Source organism: Melospiza melodia, chromosome 2 (assembly GCF_035770615.1).
Source record: "Melospiza melodia melodia isolate bMelMel2 chromosome 2, bMelMel2.pri, whole genome shotgun sequence".
Lineage (NCBI taxonomy): Eukaryota > Metazoa > Chordata > Aves > Passeriformes > Passerellidae > Melospiza > Melospiza melodia.
The window spans coordinates 90,699,002-90,713,618 of record NC_086195.1 but is presented as its reverse complement, the minus strand read 5'-3'; the positions used below and the strand labels follow the sequence as shown (position 1 = coordinate 90,713,618).

General features: G+C 38.7%; 1 protein-coding gene across 3 annotated transcripts in view; it reads right to left on the bottom strand.

The window, feature by feature from the left end:
• Nucleotides 1-240: 240 nt before the first annotated feature.
• ZC3H13 (zinc finger CCCH-type containing 13) overlaps nucleotides 241-14,617 on the bottom strand; it is a 45,183-nt gene continuing 30,806 nt past the window's right edge. For 2 of the 3 annotated variants that reach the window (XM_063149323.1, XM_063149322.1), the window contains exons 13-20: nucleotides 12,162-12,705; nucleotides 11,379-11,482; nucleotides 9,921-10,937; nucleotides 8,544-9,053; nucleotides 5,346-5,501; nucleotides 4,536-4,736; nucleotides 1,316-1,479; nucleotides 241-734 (exon numbers count right to left, since the gene is read on the bottom strand). In XM_063149323.1, coding sequence (XP_063005393.1) covers nucleotides 564-734; nucleotides 1,316-1,479; nucleotides 4,536-4,736; nucleotides 5,346-5,501; nucleotides 8,544-9,053; nucleotides 9,921-10,937; nucleotides 11,379-11,482; nucleotides 12,162-12,705 — 2,867 coding nt within the window. In that variant the 3' untranslated portion in view covers nucleotides 241-563. The remainder of the gene's footprint in view (nucleotides 735-1,315; nucleotides 1,480-4,535; nucleotides 4,737-5,345; nucleotides 5,502-8,543; nucleotides 9,054-9,920; nucleotides 10,938-11,378; nucleotides 11,483-12,161; nucleotides 12,706-14,617) is intronic. The other variant, XM_063149324.1, reaches the window with a different exon arrangement.

Genomic DNA, 14,617 nt, shown 5'->3' with positions numbered 1-14,617 from the left:
GGACTAGGTTTTTGTGTCCAGAAGGAATTAAAAGAAATTTCCTTTACATTAAAAACCTACGTTAAAGACGGAAAAGAGCTAGAGTTTGATCCAAATCCACACCAGAGGCTACTATAAGAAAGAGGATTTGGAAAAAAGAAGGCAAATAGACTCAAGCTATTTAACAAATTTCAGAAGTGGACTGAGGGACCAAGGTGGTGGTGGATATACCCATTAATAATAAGGAAAAAGAGACACCGACAGTTTTCCTCAGTTTAATATCATTTGATGTTATAAACTGCTAAACCCAGACATTTTCACATTATTACACTTGATGCACCATAAAACAGGTTTATGTTACAGTGTAAGGTTCAATATTACAAAAATTGCGAAGACCTCCACACAGAAGTCTCAATTTTTCACTCCTATTCACATCTAAAACCAATACTTTTAACTGTGTACAAATGGAATATTTCCTTTCATCTTCTAGAGCCGCTTTACAACCACCAGTTCTAAACAGCAACACCAACACTGGTAGCAAGAAATCAACTCAAAATCAAGGAAGTGCCGCTGCAGCCATTTTCTCAAGTCACACACACTTCCTGCTGGAGAGCTGGCTGTGGAATTTTGCTGTCCTCTGTCTTTTCCTGCCCAGGAACCTGGCACACAGTCTTTCGTTTGAATAACCGTAGACTCAACCGTAACAAGTCGCTGTCCATTGCTGCAGAATTTGTGTAAGTTTGTTTTGTTGCACCCTGTTGAAATTGGAAATGGAATTTTAAAAAAGGAAGAACTGAAAACAATGTCTTTTAATATGCAAGCTGGGAAATTAACCTCAAGTACTCTCAATAATTACAGGTTAAATCATACTAATCATATCACTAGAAAAGACCTGGAGAATTAATGATTTTTCTACTAGCATACAAAATCATAAAACCCACTGCAGAAGTTTTAATTTTAACTTGGATTCTTACAATTCTTATAAAAGCACATGGAATCTTAAGCAAGAAAGTCATTCAACAGTTACCTTTGAAATAATATTTTGCCTAATTATTTTTATTATGTATACTCTAAATATAGAAAATGTATCTCCAGAATTTAAACACCAAAATGATAAGAAACAGGAACTAGCTCTAGTCTCAAATTTAAATTAAGCTCTCATTTTATATAAAAAATAAATACCTGGCAACCTCTCTAAATAAAAGTCAGTTTATTATTTAAAGGACTAGATCTCCTTCAGAACAGCAAACACAAAAATTATCTCTCAGAGAAAAGCTCTGCTTAGGGGCATCTGTGTTCCCACACTTTGCCCCAGCACTGTCAGCAAACCACTTGCCTTTTCATTCTTCATCAGCTGCTTCCGAATTGCAGAATCCCTGCGGAAGCAGAGTGCTTTGCAGCACGGACCCAGATTGCTGAGAAGACCTGCTCTCTCTTCTTTCCGCCGAAGTGCAGCCATGTTCAGTGCTCCCAGTTCGTGCTCAAAAAGGTTTTCTGCATCTAGAAAGAATTGAGATTTGCAGAGATTAATGTACACATGGTATTTTTGAACAGCACCATACAATCATATGAATTTTCTTAACGTTTTTACTATTTGTATTTCTGCCTTCTAAACAATATCAAGGTTTGGTAAAAAAAAGTATTTGAGTTTATAAAATAACACTAATAAATCCTTCACCATGGAAAAGGAAGGATGGATAGCCTTGTATTTAGTTTCAGCACTGGAAAGCAATATTGACACAGCAATCACTGGGAAGCCTAAAAGTCAAGTGACAGCTTTGGACAGAAGATGGGGTAAGATTTATGGTGAGACGTGTGATGGACAAAAGGTGTTTGCTTACCACTTGCATGAATCATAAAGTAGCCCAAGTTTCACTTTGCAAGACACCAGGTAACTGTGCTAGTGTCAACACTGGTTTTGTATGGCTAGGCAGAAGTGAAACACAACTATCTAGAATAATTTTTTCATTTGTGGTGGATGAACCTGGAAAACAAGTCAGCAGCTGCCAATGGACTACCCCCTCCTACTGGCTCACCTAAATCATTTAACAGAACTCAAGGTGACAGGACCAGTCCTTCAACACATCAACCAGAAGAAACAGTGCACAGAAAGAACACTTTTAGAAAAGATGGCTGTGAGGTGAATCTTGCCCTGCAACAAGCCTGTTTCTATGAAATGCAAAGACTAAAAGAGCACACAGGGCTAGACCAGAGCTCCTTGATTTATAGCCCTTTTACAATAAATAGGAAGACTGTCATGTAATAGACAAAAAGCTGGAAAGATACATGGCTGATCCAATCCAGCTGCCTCTATATAGTGAAGCTGGGTGTTCAGCAGAGAATTTAACACCTCACTCAAGATGTGAAGAACCCTGGGGAAAATACAGCAAAGCAAAAAAAAAAAAAGGCAAAAGCAAAGACTGCTTCAGCAGCTTGGCAGTATGAACACAGAAGAGGGCAAAGATGCATTTTTTAAACCTCAGAACTTGGATGAAACTCAGTAGTTTTTAAACAAGGTGTAAAGAAACAAGAAAGTTACATGAAATGAAGGGCAGGTTAAAGAGAACTGCTCTGAAGTCAAAGACAACCTCAATGGACAATCAAAAAATGGAAATAAATGACAAGTCACAAAAAGGCCACTTCAAAGGTAACATGGACAGCTTGCAGAGTCTTCTCAGATGCCAGATGCTTGCTGAGCATATCTTGCAAGTAAGCATGCCCTATCCTTAGAGGAACAATTGTATATAATAGACGGCAAGTCAGCTAAAAATCTCAATACCATCACGTCACATACTACAGATTTTTGGTTCCAAAGAAAAAATAATTTAAAAAGAACGCCCTGAAACAAGACATCATTTCCCTACTTTCTGCATTTAATAGTATTACGAGAAATATTTCAATTTATTCCTCAGCAAGAACAAAGATGGAAACACCAACCTCAGGAATAAGACAGGGAGACAAACTATACAATCATGAAGTCTAGTGTGAAAATGCTACACTTGCAGTTACACTGAGCACACCTAGCCCAGATTCATTCAGTTTTCAGAGCACTGTATTTGTGCCTTTCTTTAGACTACATGTGCTGGGGCTGTGTAATCTCTACACAGAGAACATTCACCTGGCAGACTGCAGAGGAAGTGCATACACTTGAAAGCCTACTGGCAGTGTAAAACTCTGATGTGTGAGACTGCACACACACACCACAGGGAAATCAAGAGAGGCACTCCAAATCCCCTATCCTTCCAGAGCAAAGTTCTGCTGACTGCAAGTATACTTAAGACAGTCCAAAGGCGGTGCTGGAGAGCCTCCTATCATCACTAAGGACTTTATTTCTAGGGAAGCATGCAAAGGTTGGTGAGATCAATTCGGGAATCATTTCAAACAGCCAGGTGGAGTGATCCTGCAGTGCAATTGCTGTTGCAAGGAATCCCTGGTAAGAACTGTTGAAGAATACAGTGAAATTAAAGCTCACAGGGAGAGAGACACAGTTCATACCTTGACTATATCAGTTTGTATGCTCAGGAAGACTCAGTGTTTTATTTGATTAAAAAAAAATGTAGAAGCAGGGGTAATAGCTCACAATTCATACAGTTAAGTAATTTAAATGGCTTAAGATGGAGATCAGCACAGCTAAAAGTTTTGGATATTCCCCCCCCTGCACCCTACTTATCTGAGACTGTGAGGTTCTCAGAACAAGACCACTGCACAAAGAATAATGTAAAGTGAAAGGCATTGTTTCAAATTAAGAACTGGAATTTACTGATTTAAAACATAAGCTCCACAGATACTATTATTTATAAGCCACAATTTTCTAACATTTAGATCCTGCAACCATTTGCATAGAGGTCTTATAGAAAGCAAATGTTTCATAGTCCCAGAAGAACCATTCTGCCATGCAAGTTGTTGCAAGCAGCTCAACTAGTTTCTGAGACGTGAAAGAGAAAAATTAGTACTCCTTCTCATGGAAACGCCCTGCTAACACTCAGAACTGTAATAAACAGCAATAGTACAATTGATGCCTATGCCATTTGTCATGCCTGTCTTATGACATACACTTTGTTCAAATTCCAAACCTGTAAATTATTGTATTTCCCACTTTTAGTAGAGGTATAATATACATATTTAACTTAGTGCCTTCATTCTGATCCAAATCCCCTATCTATGAATTCTAGAAAGGATTCTTAGAATGAAAATAAGAACTCTTGTTTCTTTTTTGAAATACTACTACTATGTAATAATACAGTTCACTGGAAAAGATATTTAGCTCTCTAAGAAACTGCTAATACACTGTAGGCTAGGAAAGCATGAATGGTCTCACAAAACGAATATTCTACTAAGATAAAATCAATTTTGTTTTGTTTATCAGTCTAGACTTCCTCACCATTGCTGAAATCAAAACACTAATCTGACTAACATGATGCTGTATCACATTTCTGTAATTTTACACAATACTGATTATACACTTTCTGTGGTCTTTGAAACCTAAAGTAATGAACACATTTCATAAGGACTTTTTCACTACACCAAAAAGACAGTTTAATCCCCGCAGAAGTTACCTTTAGGTTTTTCCAACACTCTCTGGCATGTCTCTTTTATTTTGGTGAAGAGCTCTGGTCCTGCCAATCGCTTGGAAATGCCAACTCTCAACATAACAGCACCTGGTGTGAATTTTAAGAGCGCAGCTCCAGGCTCACGTGGTTCTTTTGGCTGCTTTGGCATAAGACTGGACCAGTCTACATCTATAACATCCACTGGATCTGCAAAAACATTGACAGAGAATGAGTTATCACATCACCACCCCTTACTACAGCTGATGAATTTCACATGCTGTGCACACAGCTGTCTCCTGAAAGCAATATATATTAGACAAACTTTGTTCTGCAGACCTCTTGGACCTTTCATGTAAGATTGTCAAAACTCACTTGGATGGGTGGAAAATGGCAGAAATACAAAAAGAAATAGAAATAAAAAGCTATATGGATTAAAAAAAATTCAACCCATGCCTAGTATTCTGTTTTATTTTTATTGCAATCCCTTTGTGAAAGGTTGCTCAGATCCTGCTTAGCCAGCAGGTTTGGAGATATTCTTTATGCATTCAGAAAAGTCACAGTACAACTGAACATGCTAAGATGGATTCAAATTAAATGCTCAGAAAGGCAGTTCACAGAGCCCAGATTACCCAATTGAACTTAGGACAATTAAGCAATTCCATTCTTCCCAATGCACTTGGAAAGCATTCAAGTACAGACAGAATCTGCTCACAGACTGCACTCCTAATTCAGAAATACTGTCAACATCACAACAGCATTATGTGCACACGGATCTAATCTTTATATTCAAATAATCACAAAAGGGGGTTGATATACTTTTACCAGGCATCTTCTCATCCTCCTGTTGATCCTCACGCTTTTCAGCATCACCTGCCAGAATTTCATCCAGTTCATCGTCACTGATAGGCTCGTATTCTCCAGCACCAGACCCCAGTGACTGCACATCATTAGTCTTTGCCTCATCCTCTCCTCCTGCAGAGACAGATACATACTGTAGCTTAAAGCAATGATATTTGTTTTCTAAACGTGCTGTACACTGTCTGAAGACAAAAAGGCTTAGCAAAATTAACTGTTAGCTTTTAAGAACAAGTATATTCAACATAAAAACTGGTATTAACCCAGAGAAACAGTGAAGTTATACCTCCCATATACAATGCAGCAGTTTGAATTTTACATACACTGGTCAATTTTTTGGTGCAGTATTAGTCAAACTACTCACAGAAGGCCATTTTCACAACATACATGTTGATGATCTGATATCTGACATGAAGTTTACAATAATAAATAGTTTATAAAAAATTAAGTTACTGCCACAAAGTCTTTCAGATGCTTTAACATATTAATCTAAAATCAGGATTCAGTCCAAAGGCCCTAAAATAAGTAACAAAACTCCAAAATACAAAAAGTAACAGGTATCCTGAATGAAACAATATGTACAGAATTTTAGATTCTTTGTAGCAGTCACAAGACGAGCTTTTAGAAAGCCATGTCAAGCTTCTTTTAGTTGTTACCCTCCTTTCCATCCACATACTATCTGCACACACAAATACATGTGCTTAATGTGGAAACATTCCTTAGGACCTGTGAACACAAGACACTCAAACACTGAATTCTGCAGTTCACAAAAAGGACATCCTCTCACCTCCAAGACTGAAAGATCTGACTCAAGCACTTAAAAATTCCATTGCTCCAAACTCAGGCTTTATTATGATTCTCCACCATGGGTAGTAACAATGAGCTGTGACACACAAACTGCACAGAATTGACAGGGATCCTCCTCTGTGAATGACTATTCTGATACCTTCCAGCTCCCTCAGCCAGAGTGAAACTGCTTCCAGTTTAAGTTCCCCACCTGTTCTTTGGGGTTATTTTCAGCTTGCTTTTGTGAGGGAAAAAAAAGTAGCAACCTCAACTAACCTAAAAATCAGCAAGGAAAAAGCAAGTAAAAGACAAACCAGTAGAGCATAAACAAACTACTCAGACCATCTGGCAATGCTCTGGAGGAAGCATATAGCATCTTAGGTATTGTTTAAGCCCACTCCTAAAGCAAACACATTAAGTTCAAAACATTAAGATAATTTAGTAATATCCTGAAATATTTTGTTAAGACAATATACAACAGTAATTTGCCCAAGTAAATACCACATACCTTCCTAAAATCAGCCCATCTAATAAGTTTTCTAACAAGTTTTTCCTTTTTAGAAAGGAGAATAAGGTGATTCACACTAGATTTCATTTTGTGTCTTATAACTTTAAATATTCACTGCCTGTAAGATCCATCTGCTGCATCCACACTGATATACCACATACACTAGTTCACCAGTACTATGTGCCTGGACCCATTAAAAATTTACTGTAATAAGAAATTTAAAATAATACAATTCATAGTTCTCAATGTAATTTTATTTCTCAGTGTAATAGTTCTCAGTGTAATTTTTAAAAATTATTTTGTATTTTGAATTTCAAGTAAAAATTTGATAATTTCTAGACTATCTTTTACGACTCTTATGTGGAATTGTACTTATATATTAATTCTGCATTAAAAGCTCAACTGAATGGAGCAATGTAAAGACGAGTTACAAAGTAATGAAGATAATGAAGTATAGTAAACCTTAGAAAATCATAACCGTGCTATATACAATGTTTTAATAAAATGGAATGCCATCTAATATTTTACAAAATAGATTTTCCTAAAAAAAGTAAGAAATCCTAAATATACCATAACACCCTACAGATGATAACCTGCAGAGAATTTAGAACATAACATTTGAAAAACAGACAAAAGCATACATAACAAAACTGAAAGGCTAGACCTAAGAACACATTTAACATGCACAGCCTATATGGTTATAGATGCCCCCTTGGAAACAAGTCATGCACCCAAGCCTTTCATGACCTCTTTTCTCAAGTTACATGGTACCCTCAGATTTATCACACCATGCTTTTCGTCTAGTTTAAAAACAGTTAATTCTGTCTATTGTAGCAAAGTCAGGCTTTTCCAGGCTCATTTCAAATACTATCTTTGTCAAGTGCTTCCACTCCACTGGAAGGAGTGGAAGATAATCTCCTTAAATGAAACTTTCCCAACAGGATCTCTCACCTCTAAAGACCACTTTGTGAGTAATCAGGTACAAGACCTAAGTACTAAATATTCCTCACCATGCTCTTGAGACAGCATTTGATTTAACTGCCCAAATCAACAATGAACACTACAGGTAATTCTTACTAAGAACGGCAAACACAATGAGCATAACCATAACATACATACACCATTTACTCTGGATTTAGACTCTTTCTTTTATGTTGTTCATGTAAAAGCACTTCCCAACTCTCTATTCTTGCAAAGCTCAAGCTTCTAATCCAAGTAACAAACTGCTAGGAATTTGTCAGTGCTTGCCCCTTTCTAAGCACACTTACCCCAGTATCATTAGGGCCAGTAAAACAAAGCTGCATTTTCAGCTGATATTACTGAGATCACCTCAGATAAGGTTAGATCTGGAAAGATCTGTAAGATTACCTCAGGAAAGTTATTTTGGGACCATTGTGCCAAGTCATACATATGTTTCACCTACTAATCAGACAAATAGTTCTATGATAATTGGGCTCTGGCAGAAAAAAACCCCTAAGAAACAGTTCCAAGTCCACATTCTTTCTTTTTCACTCATTACCTGTCACTCCCAAAATAAGAAATAGATCTTAAAATGATATAACAAGGCAATTAAATTTTGGTGTTATCTTTTAGTAAACTGCTTATTCAGAATCATTGCATTTTTGTGAAATTAGCTCGGATAATTTATGCTTCTTTGCCTCAAGACTTCTCTAGAAATTAAGAAACAGCACTGACATAACTAACAATAAGAAAGATGCTCATCAGATTTCTCTCACTGTCTGCTTCCACAGCAGAGAAGCTGAAGCCAATAAGCTTTTCCATAAAAAATTATTCTACTTAGCACTATGCTAAAAGAGAAAGAATAATACACTTGTTAGTCCAGGTTCTTTCCCAGAATAGCTCACCTTCTAGACTCTCTACCTTTTCGGCCTCATTTCCATCTTCAAAGCCTTGTGAAGGTCCTAAATCTTTGTCTGTTTTCTCCTTCTCTGAAGCCGCTGAGTCCCGGCAAGCACCATCAAACTCCTTTTCGTGATCTCTGTCCAGTTTTGTTTCACTGTGCTTTGTTGATTCCTTTTGAGAGGAGATGTCAAGAGTTCTCTCTCTCTCCCTTTCAGCAGGATCAGGCAGCTGCCGGTCCCTCTCTCTCTCCAGCTCCCGTCTTTTCTCCCTGTCCCTCTCTCGCTCCCTGAGTCTGTCTCGCTCCCGGCTCCTCGGCCAGTCCTTGTCCACATCTCGGTCCCAGTCCCTCTGCCTCCCCTCTCTCCTGTCTCTCTCTCGTTCCCGATCGTGGTCATGTCGATCTCGCTCCTGGAGCCTTTCCCTGCTATCAAAGGACCCAGATCTGGAATGAACCTGACGATCTGACTCAGGGGAACTTCTTCTTGAGCTGTGGCTTCTTGAATCTTGACGATCTGGATAAAAGATTACATATATAAGCATGACTATGACACATAAATGTAATACCATTTTACTAGACCAAAGCATTTTAAAGATTCGGGAATGAAAATATACTTCTCAAAAGAAGCGTCATCAAATTAACAATGCTTTCACATTGCCTTAGAAGATTTAACCTTACTTAAAAACATGAAGTAACTTTTGCCACTTCCAAATTTTTATAACATGTCTTTTAAAAGCTACAAATGCCTTAGTTAACAAATGATGAATTCAGAAAAATAATTTCAGGCATGTAACCATGAGAAGAACAGAGAACCAAAATGCTTTCACAAGAAAATATTTTTGTATTGATGCTGTTTCAGTTTTAAAATATTTCACCTATTGTTTTTTTCACAGCAACTACACACAAAAAAATGTGACAATTTTGATTTGCAATGAAGATGATTTCCATGTGCATTAAAAGTATGCCTAACAGGAACCATAAAAAATGTACGTAATTTTACATAATTTCAGGAATTTCCATACCAAAATTAACACTAATAACGAATTTAAGAACATTATTTAGATGATAAAATTACCTCAATGTTCTGTTAGCACAAGCATTTTCTCTATGAGGTTTTTCTGTCCTACAATTTACTTTCTTCCCCAGACAGCATGAACCAAATCCAACTGAATGTTTTGGTGTAAACAAAATGGTAATCCTGCCCACTGAGAATCAGCTTTTCAAATATATTAACACTTGCAGAAATCTTAATTCATTCTAGTTTTACAGTGAAATGCAGACAGGACCTCCCTCTCCTATCACACTAATTAGAGCCATGAAGAACAATTTGGGACTTGGACACAGAATGATAGGTCAGTGTCACTAAAATATAACTCATTACCTGAAGATGTGCTGCGACTGGGCTCCCCTCGTTTCAGCTGATCAATTCGGGACTTCCTTTCAGTGATTTCTAAGCTCTTCTTCTCCCTGTCCCTGTCCCTATCCCTGTCCCTAGAGCTACTGTGCAGGATCCTCTTCCGTGCAGTCTGATCATCTCCACTGCGATGCGCTGACTCATTGGAGGGGGATCTGAGCCTGCTGGAGGCGTGGCTCCGATTGCTGCCGAGGCTGCTGCTGCGCTTCTGGTCCACAGGCTTACGGTGTGCTCCATCCTCTATAGTAACATGAGGGGCTTCCACCTTTTCTACCCTCGTCCTGTGATTTTTTCTGTGGGAATCGTCAGCGGTTCTTTCTGGAACAACAATGTCACCACGTTCAGGAACATCTTCATCTGACCAGTCACTAAATGTTGTATCTTCTCTTTTCGTGGGGGCTTCTGCCACTGCTTTCTCAGGTGGTGCTTCAACCAGTTCTTCTTTAGTTACAGGAGGGGTTCTTGGGCCTTTTTTCTTTTTATGATGTGGAACAATTTCTTCGTCAGAAACTTCAGAATCACCCTTGGATCTCTTCCGTTTTTTCTCCACATTTTTTCTTTTTTGACCTTTCTTAGGGGAAAAGACCTGGCTTTCCTCGGCTGCTGGTTCATTAGTGTACCTTTCCACCCCACTGTCATCGTCTTTCTTCTTCTTTGTGGTCTTCTTCTGTATCTTAGATTTCTTCTTGCTGTCATCATGCATTCTATCAGAAGCATCTCTTTCTTCAGAAGGACGGTGTCCAAGATTTTCCTGAACCCTGGACCGGGAACCTTCTGAAGCATCTGGCTGCTCTCTTTGCTTATCTGCTGAAGAAACTCTCTCTTTAAACTCTGGCTCTTCATGGCGTCGGGAACTTTCCTTTCTGTCCGATTTTCGCTCTTCTTCTTTCCAGCGACTCTGCCGCTCCTCCGTGACGTGAGAGGGGCTCAGTGACCGGGATTCCTGCGGCCGCACAACCTGGCTCAGGAGTCTGTGCTTTTCATCTGCAAAATGAGAAGGAAATGAGAAAAAGAACATCCTGCTTTAAGAACATTTTTTCATAGCCTTTATTGTGTAGGAAGAACATGTGAGCATTTGCTGTCCTCTGCATGCCAAAAAGTATCCATTAAAACACATAGCCCATTACTTCAGTTAGATTTCTTAGGTTTTTCTACTGCTGCAGCAGCAAAAGACAATTTCCAATTTGGTAAACATACACCTTACACAGAAGATGGGGAAGTCACTATCACCTTGTAGACATAGCACATAGTGACAAAATGAAGATAAATGACAAATAAAGATGAAGAAAAATTGTAGTGCTCATAAAAATATGGAGAACAGTTACAAAACTTTCCCCATGTTTTATGTGTTTAAAATTGCAAGTTATTTTCCATAGACAGAGGATAACCTGTGCCCAGCTGCAGAGAGAGCTCACTCCCACTTACTTTTATCATCTCCACTGTTGTAGGCATCACTATCAGGAGAATGATCACGGCGACGTTTGGGTGATTGACGGGGACTTGGACTGCTTTCGTTTCTGTGACGCTTTCTGCAAAAGGAACATGAACCATCAAATTTCTTTAGGACGCTTTGAGTTTATCATCAATACAATTCCTGAAGTCTAAGCACCTCATACAGAAGACATTTAAAGATGTCATGAAGTTCTGTAGTTTCCTAAGTTGCCATTCCAAGTAACAGCTATGCACTTAAAGGAAGCACAAGACAACACTGAGGATATTTTTCATGCCTTCACTGGTAGCCTTCCAGTGCTGGAAATTTGGTAGTACAAGGGGTAATGCATATTCCAAAGAAATTTAATTAACAAAGTCAACAAACCCTGACCCAGATGGCTGCTATTTGAATTTCAGACTTCATAATGTACCACAGTTTTCTACTATGTTTCCATTAGAGACTGTATTATTAAAGGCAAGACAATGCAAGCATACATAAAAGGGAAAATTACATTGTCAGACTCAACTCTTAGCTCATGAGCAGTTCCATGATTCAGCACTAACAAAACACTGGAATAACTTCACCAGCATAGTACCAATTTGGGGTCTACCAGCATGTGCCACACAGATGCAGGGCAGACAGTCCCACACCAAGCCTATGCATAAATAGGTTGTCTTCTTCCTTAAGATACTCCCCTGCCTACTAACTTACCAAATTCAGCAGTAAAAGACTACCATTTTTTTTCTTTGACTGAAGTAACATTTAGATCCACTCACTTGGATTTTCTTTCCTCGTGGACATCTCTTGAGCCTCTTTCTTCTCGAATATCTTCTCTCTTATCCCTGCGGTCTTCCCTTCCTTTTTCTTTGTCGTCCCAGTCTCTCTGGCGGTCTCTCTCTTTGTCTCTGTCTCGACCTCTCTCCCTTTCGCGCTCCCGCTCCCGATCTCGCTCTCGTTCTCGCTCCCTTTCTCGTTCCTCCCGCTCTCGCTCCCGCTCCTTCTCCCTCTCCCTCTCTCGTTCCCTTTCCCTGTCGTGGTCTCTGTCTCGGTCCCGCTCACGCTCCCTGTCTTTGTCCCGCTCTCTGTCTCTCTCCCGTTCCCGAGCACGATCTCGTTCCAACTCTCTTTCTTTCTCCCTCTCTCTTTCCCGGTCTCTTTCTCTTTCTCTCTCTCGGTCCCTCTCCCTCTCTCGCTCTCTCTCCCGGGCCCTTTCATCTCTCCTGTCATCAGACCGATCCACCCTTCGCTCCTCTCTCCTCTCATCCCGCTCGAGATCGTCACTCCGTCCTTGGTGCCGTACCGGCGAGCTTGCTCTCTGATCTGCAAACACAAGCAGGTTTGATTACCAAGTGCTGAACAGATATACACAGCTTCCCCTGCACTAATAAAAAAAGAGCCTTTGTCTTGACAATCTAGATCTTGGTTTGCATTAAATGAAAAGCAACTCCCTGCAGAAACTTGAATATTCCCTTTGGGGAGGAAGGAAGACAAAAAGCAGAACTAATTTTGAAAGAATTTTTCAACATTGAGGAAGAGGGCTTTGCCTACTAAACCCAAAGTTGCCAAAAAATCTTTACTTTTTTACCGGATTTTTCTGAATAGCTTCAAAAGACAAATGTATGCATCACAATGTAGCTATTACTATAGCATTACTCAGTGATTCCAAATCTGGTATAAAATCTTAAAAAGCTGAGAGGGAATGCATGCATAAGAAATGTTAAGACTTCTGTACAAAGATTTTACTTCCTAAATCTATTAGGAATCAAGTACTTTACAAGGATTCAAGCTGTTTACAACACAGAGTAAAAGTTTCTGCAAAATTAGAAATATTGGCTTGTCTCATCACAGACGAGATCCCTGCACAGAAACACACAACCAAATCTACAAGATAGGGAGAGGCAAGGATGAGATAGGGGAAGCAGAGCTGCCAGAAGTTTTAAATTGTGTTCATTGCAGAGTCTTACAGTTTAGAATCTGAGTTTCCTGTTGTTCAGATAGTGGATTAGAGTCAGAGGGAAAACTAAACATGTAGAAAATGACTGATCCAGAAGGATAGTGAAATCTGATTTGTCCAATTGTATTCATTCGCCACAGCCTTATCTATGTATTCTTCATTGTATTTTGGATATTTTTGAGCATTTCTATAAGTTTTGACTACTTCATAGCAATTTCTATGCTCACATTAGTAGTATTTGAGCCACAACAAATCAATACAACTATTTTCCTACAACATATATAGAAGAACACTACACAAAAGAGGGAAAAAATGGCATGAACAGAGATTGGTATTTCTCGGTCCATTACTCTGAGGCTGAGTGCACTTTGCTGTAAATTGAGACAATGTCCACTAGGCGTGAGCAGGCAGAGTTTGGACAGAACTAAATCAATAAAACGTGCATTTCCATCAGTATAATCAATTTTCATCCTTGAGTGAATTAACAATGATTTAGCGCTCCCCTGTTACCACATAAAATTAAAAGCAAAGCTGAGTGACATTTCTGCCTTTTTAAAAAGCTAAACCATCAATCCACACAATCGGTTCTGTGAACAGGTTTCACATTTTTTAATGGGGCCTACAGCACTGTAATATGATTTACTCTGCATACCAAGTATTAGATTTTTATAAAGAAGTTCTGCAACTCCTATTTGTTATGTCAGTTTTGGTGACAAAACATCCACATGAAAGTCTTATGTGAATCAAACACTGCAAGTGTATTACACAATTAAATGCAGCTAGTCAGCACTTCTTATGTGACTTCATTTTGTGAAGTACTGCTCCAGTGGTTGTTTGAAACACTCGCATATTTGCCTTAGTTGAATAAAGACAGCTCAAATTTGCAAGCTTGCATTTAAAAATCATACTCCTTGGATATCACAGAATCAAAATATATCTCAATTTTTCTCAGAATGACAGACACTAAAACTGCAGTCTAATTAGGGAAACTGTCTTGAATTGTAAATCTGAGGACTTACTACTACAAAAAGTGATCTCAGTTTTTAAGGAAGAAGACAACAAATTTTGAATTTATGCTCTCTATTTTTCTCCCCAAAGGGAAACACAACCCATTCAAAGCAACTTCCCTCCTAGAAATTTATTTTGTTGTCATTGCGTGCTTTTATTTCTAACTTTTTTTTCTGTTGGTTTGGGGTTTTGTTTTGGGGTTTTTTTTTGGGGTGGATGTTTGCTGTTTTTCTTAATAAATTAAAAACCTGCTAAGATATGAAGAGTACA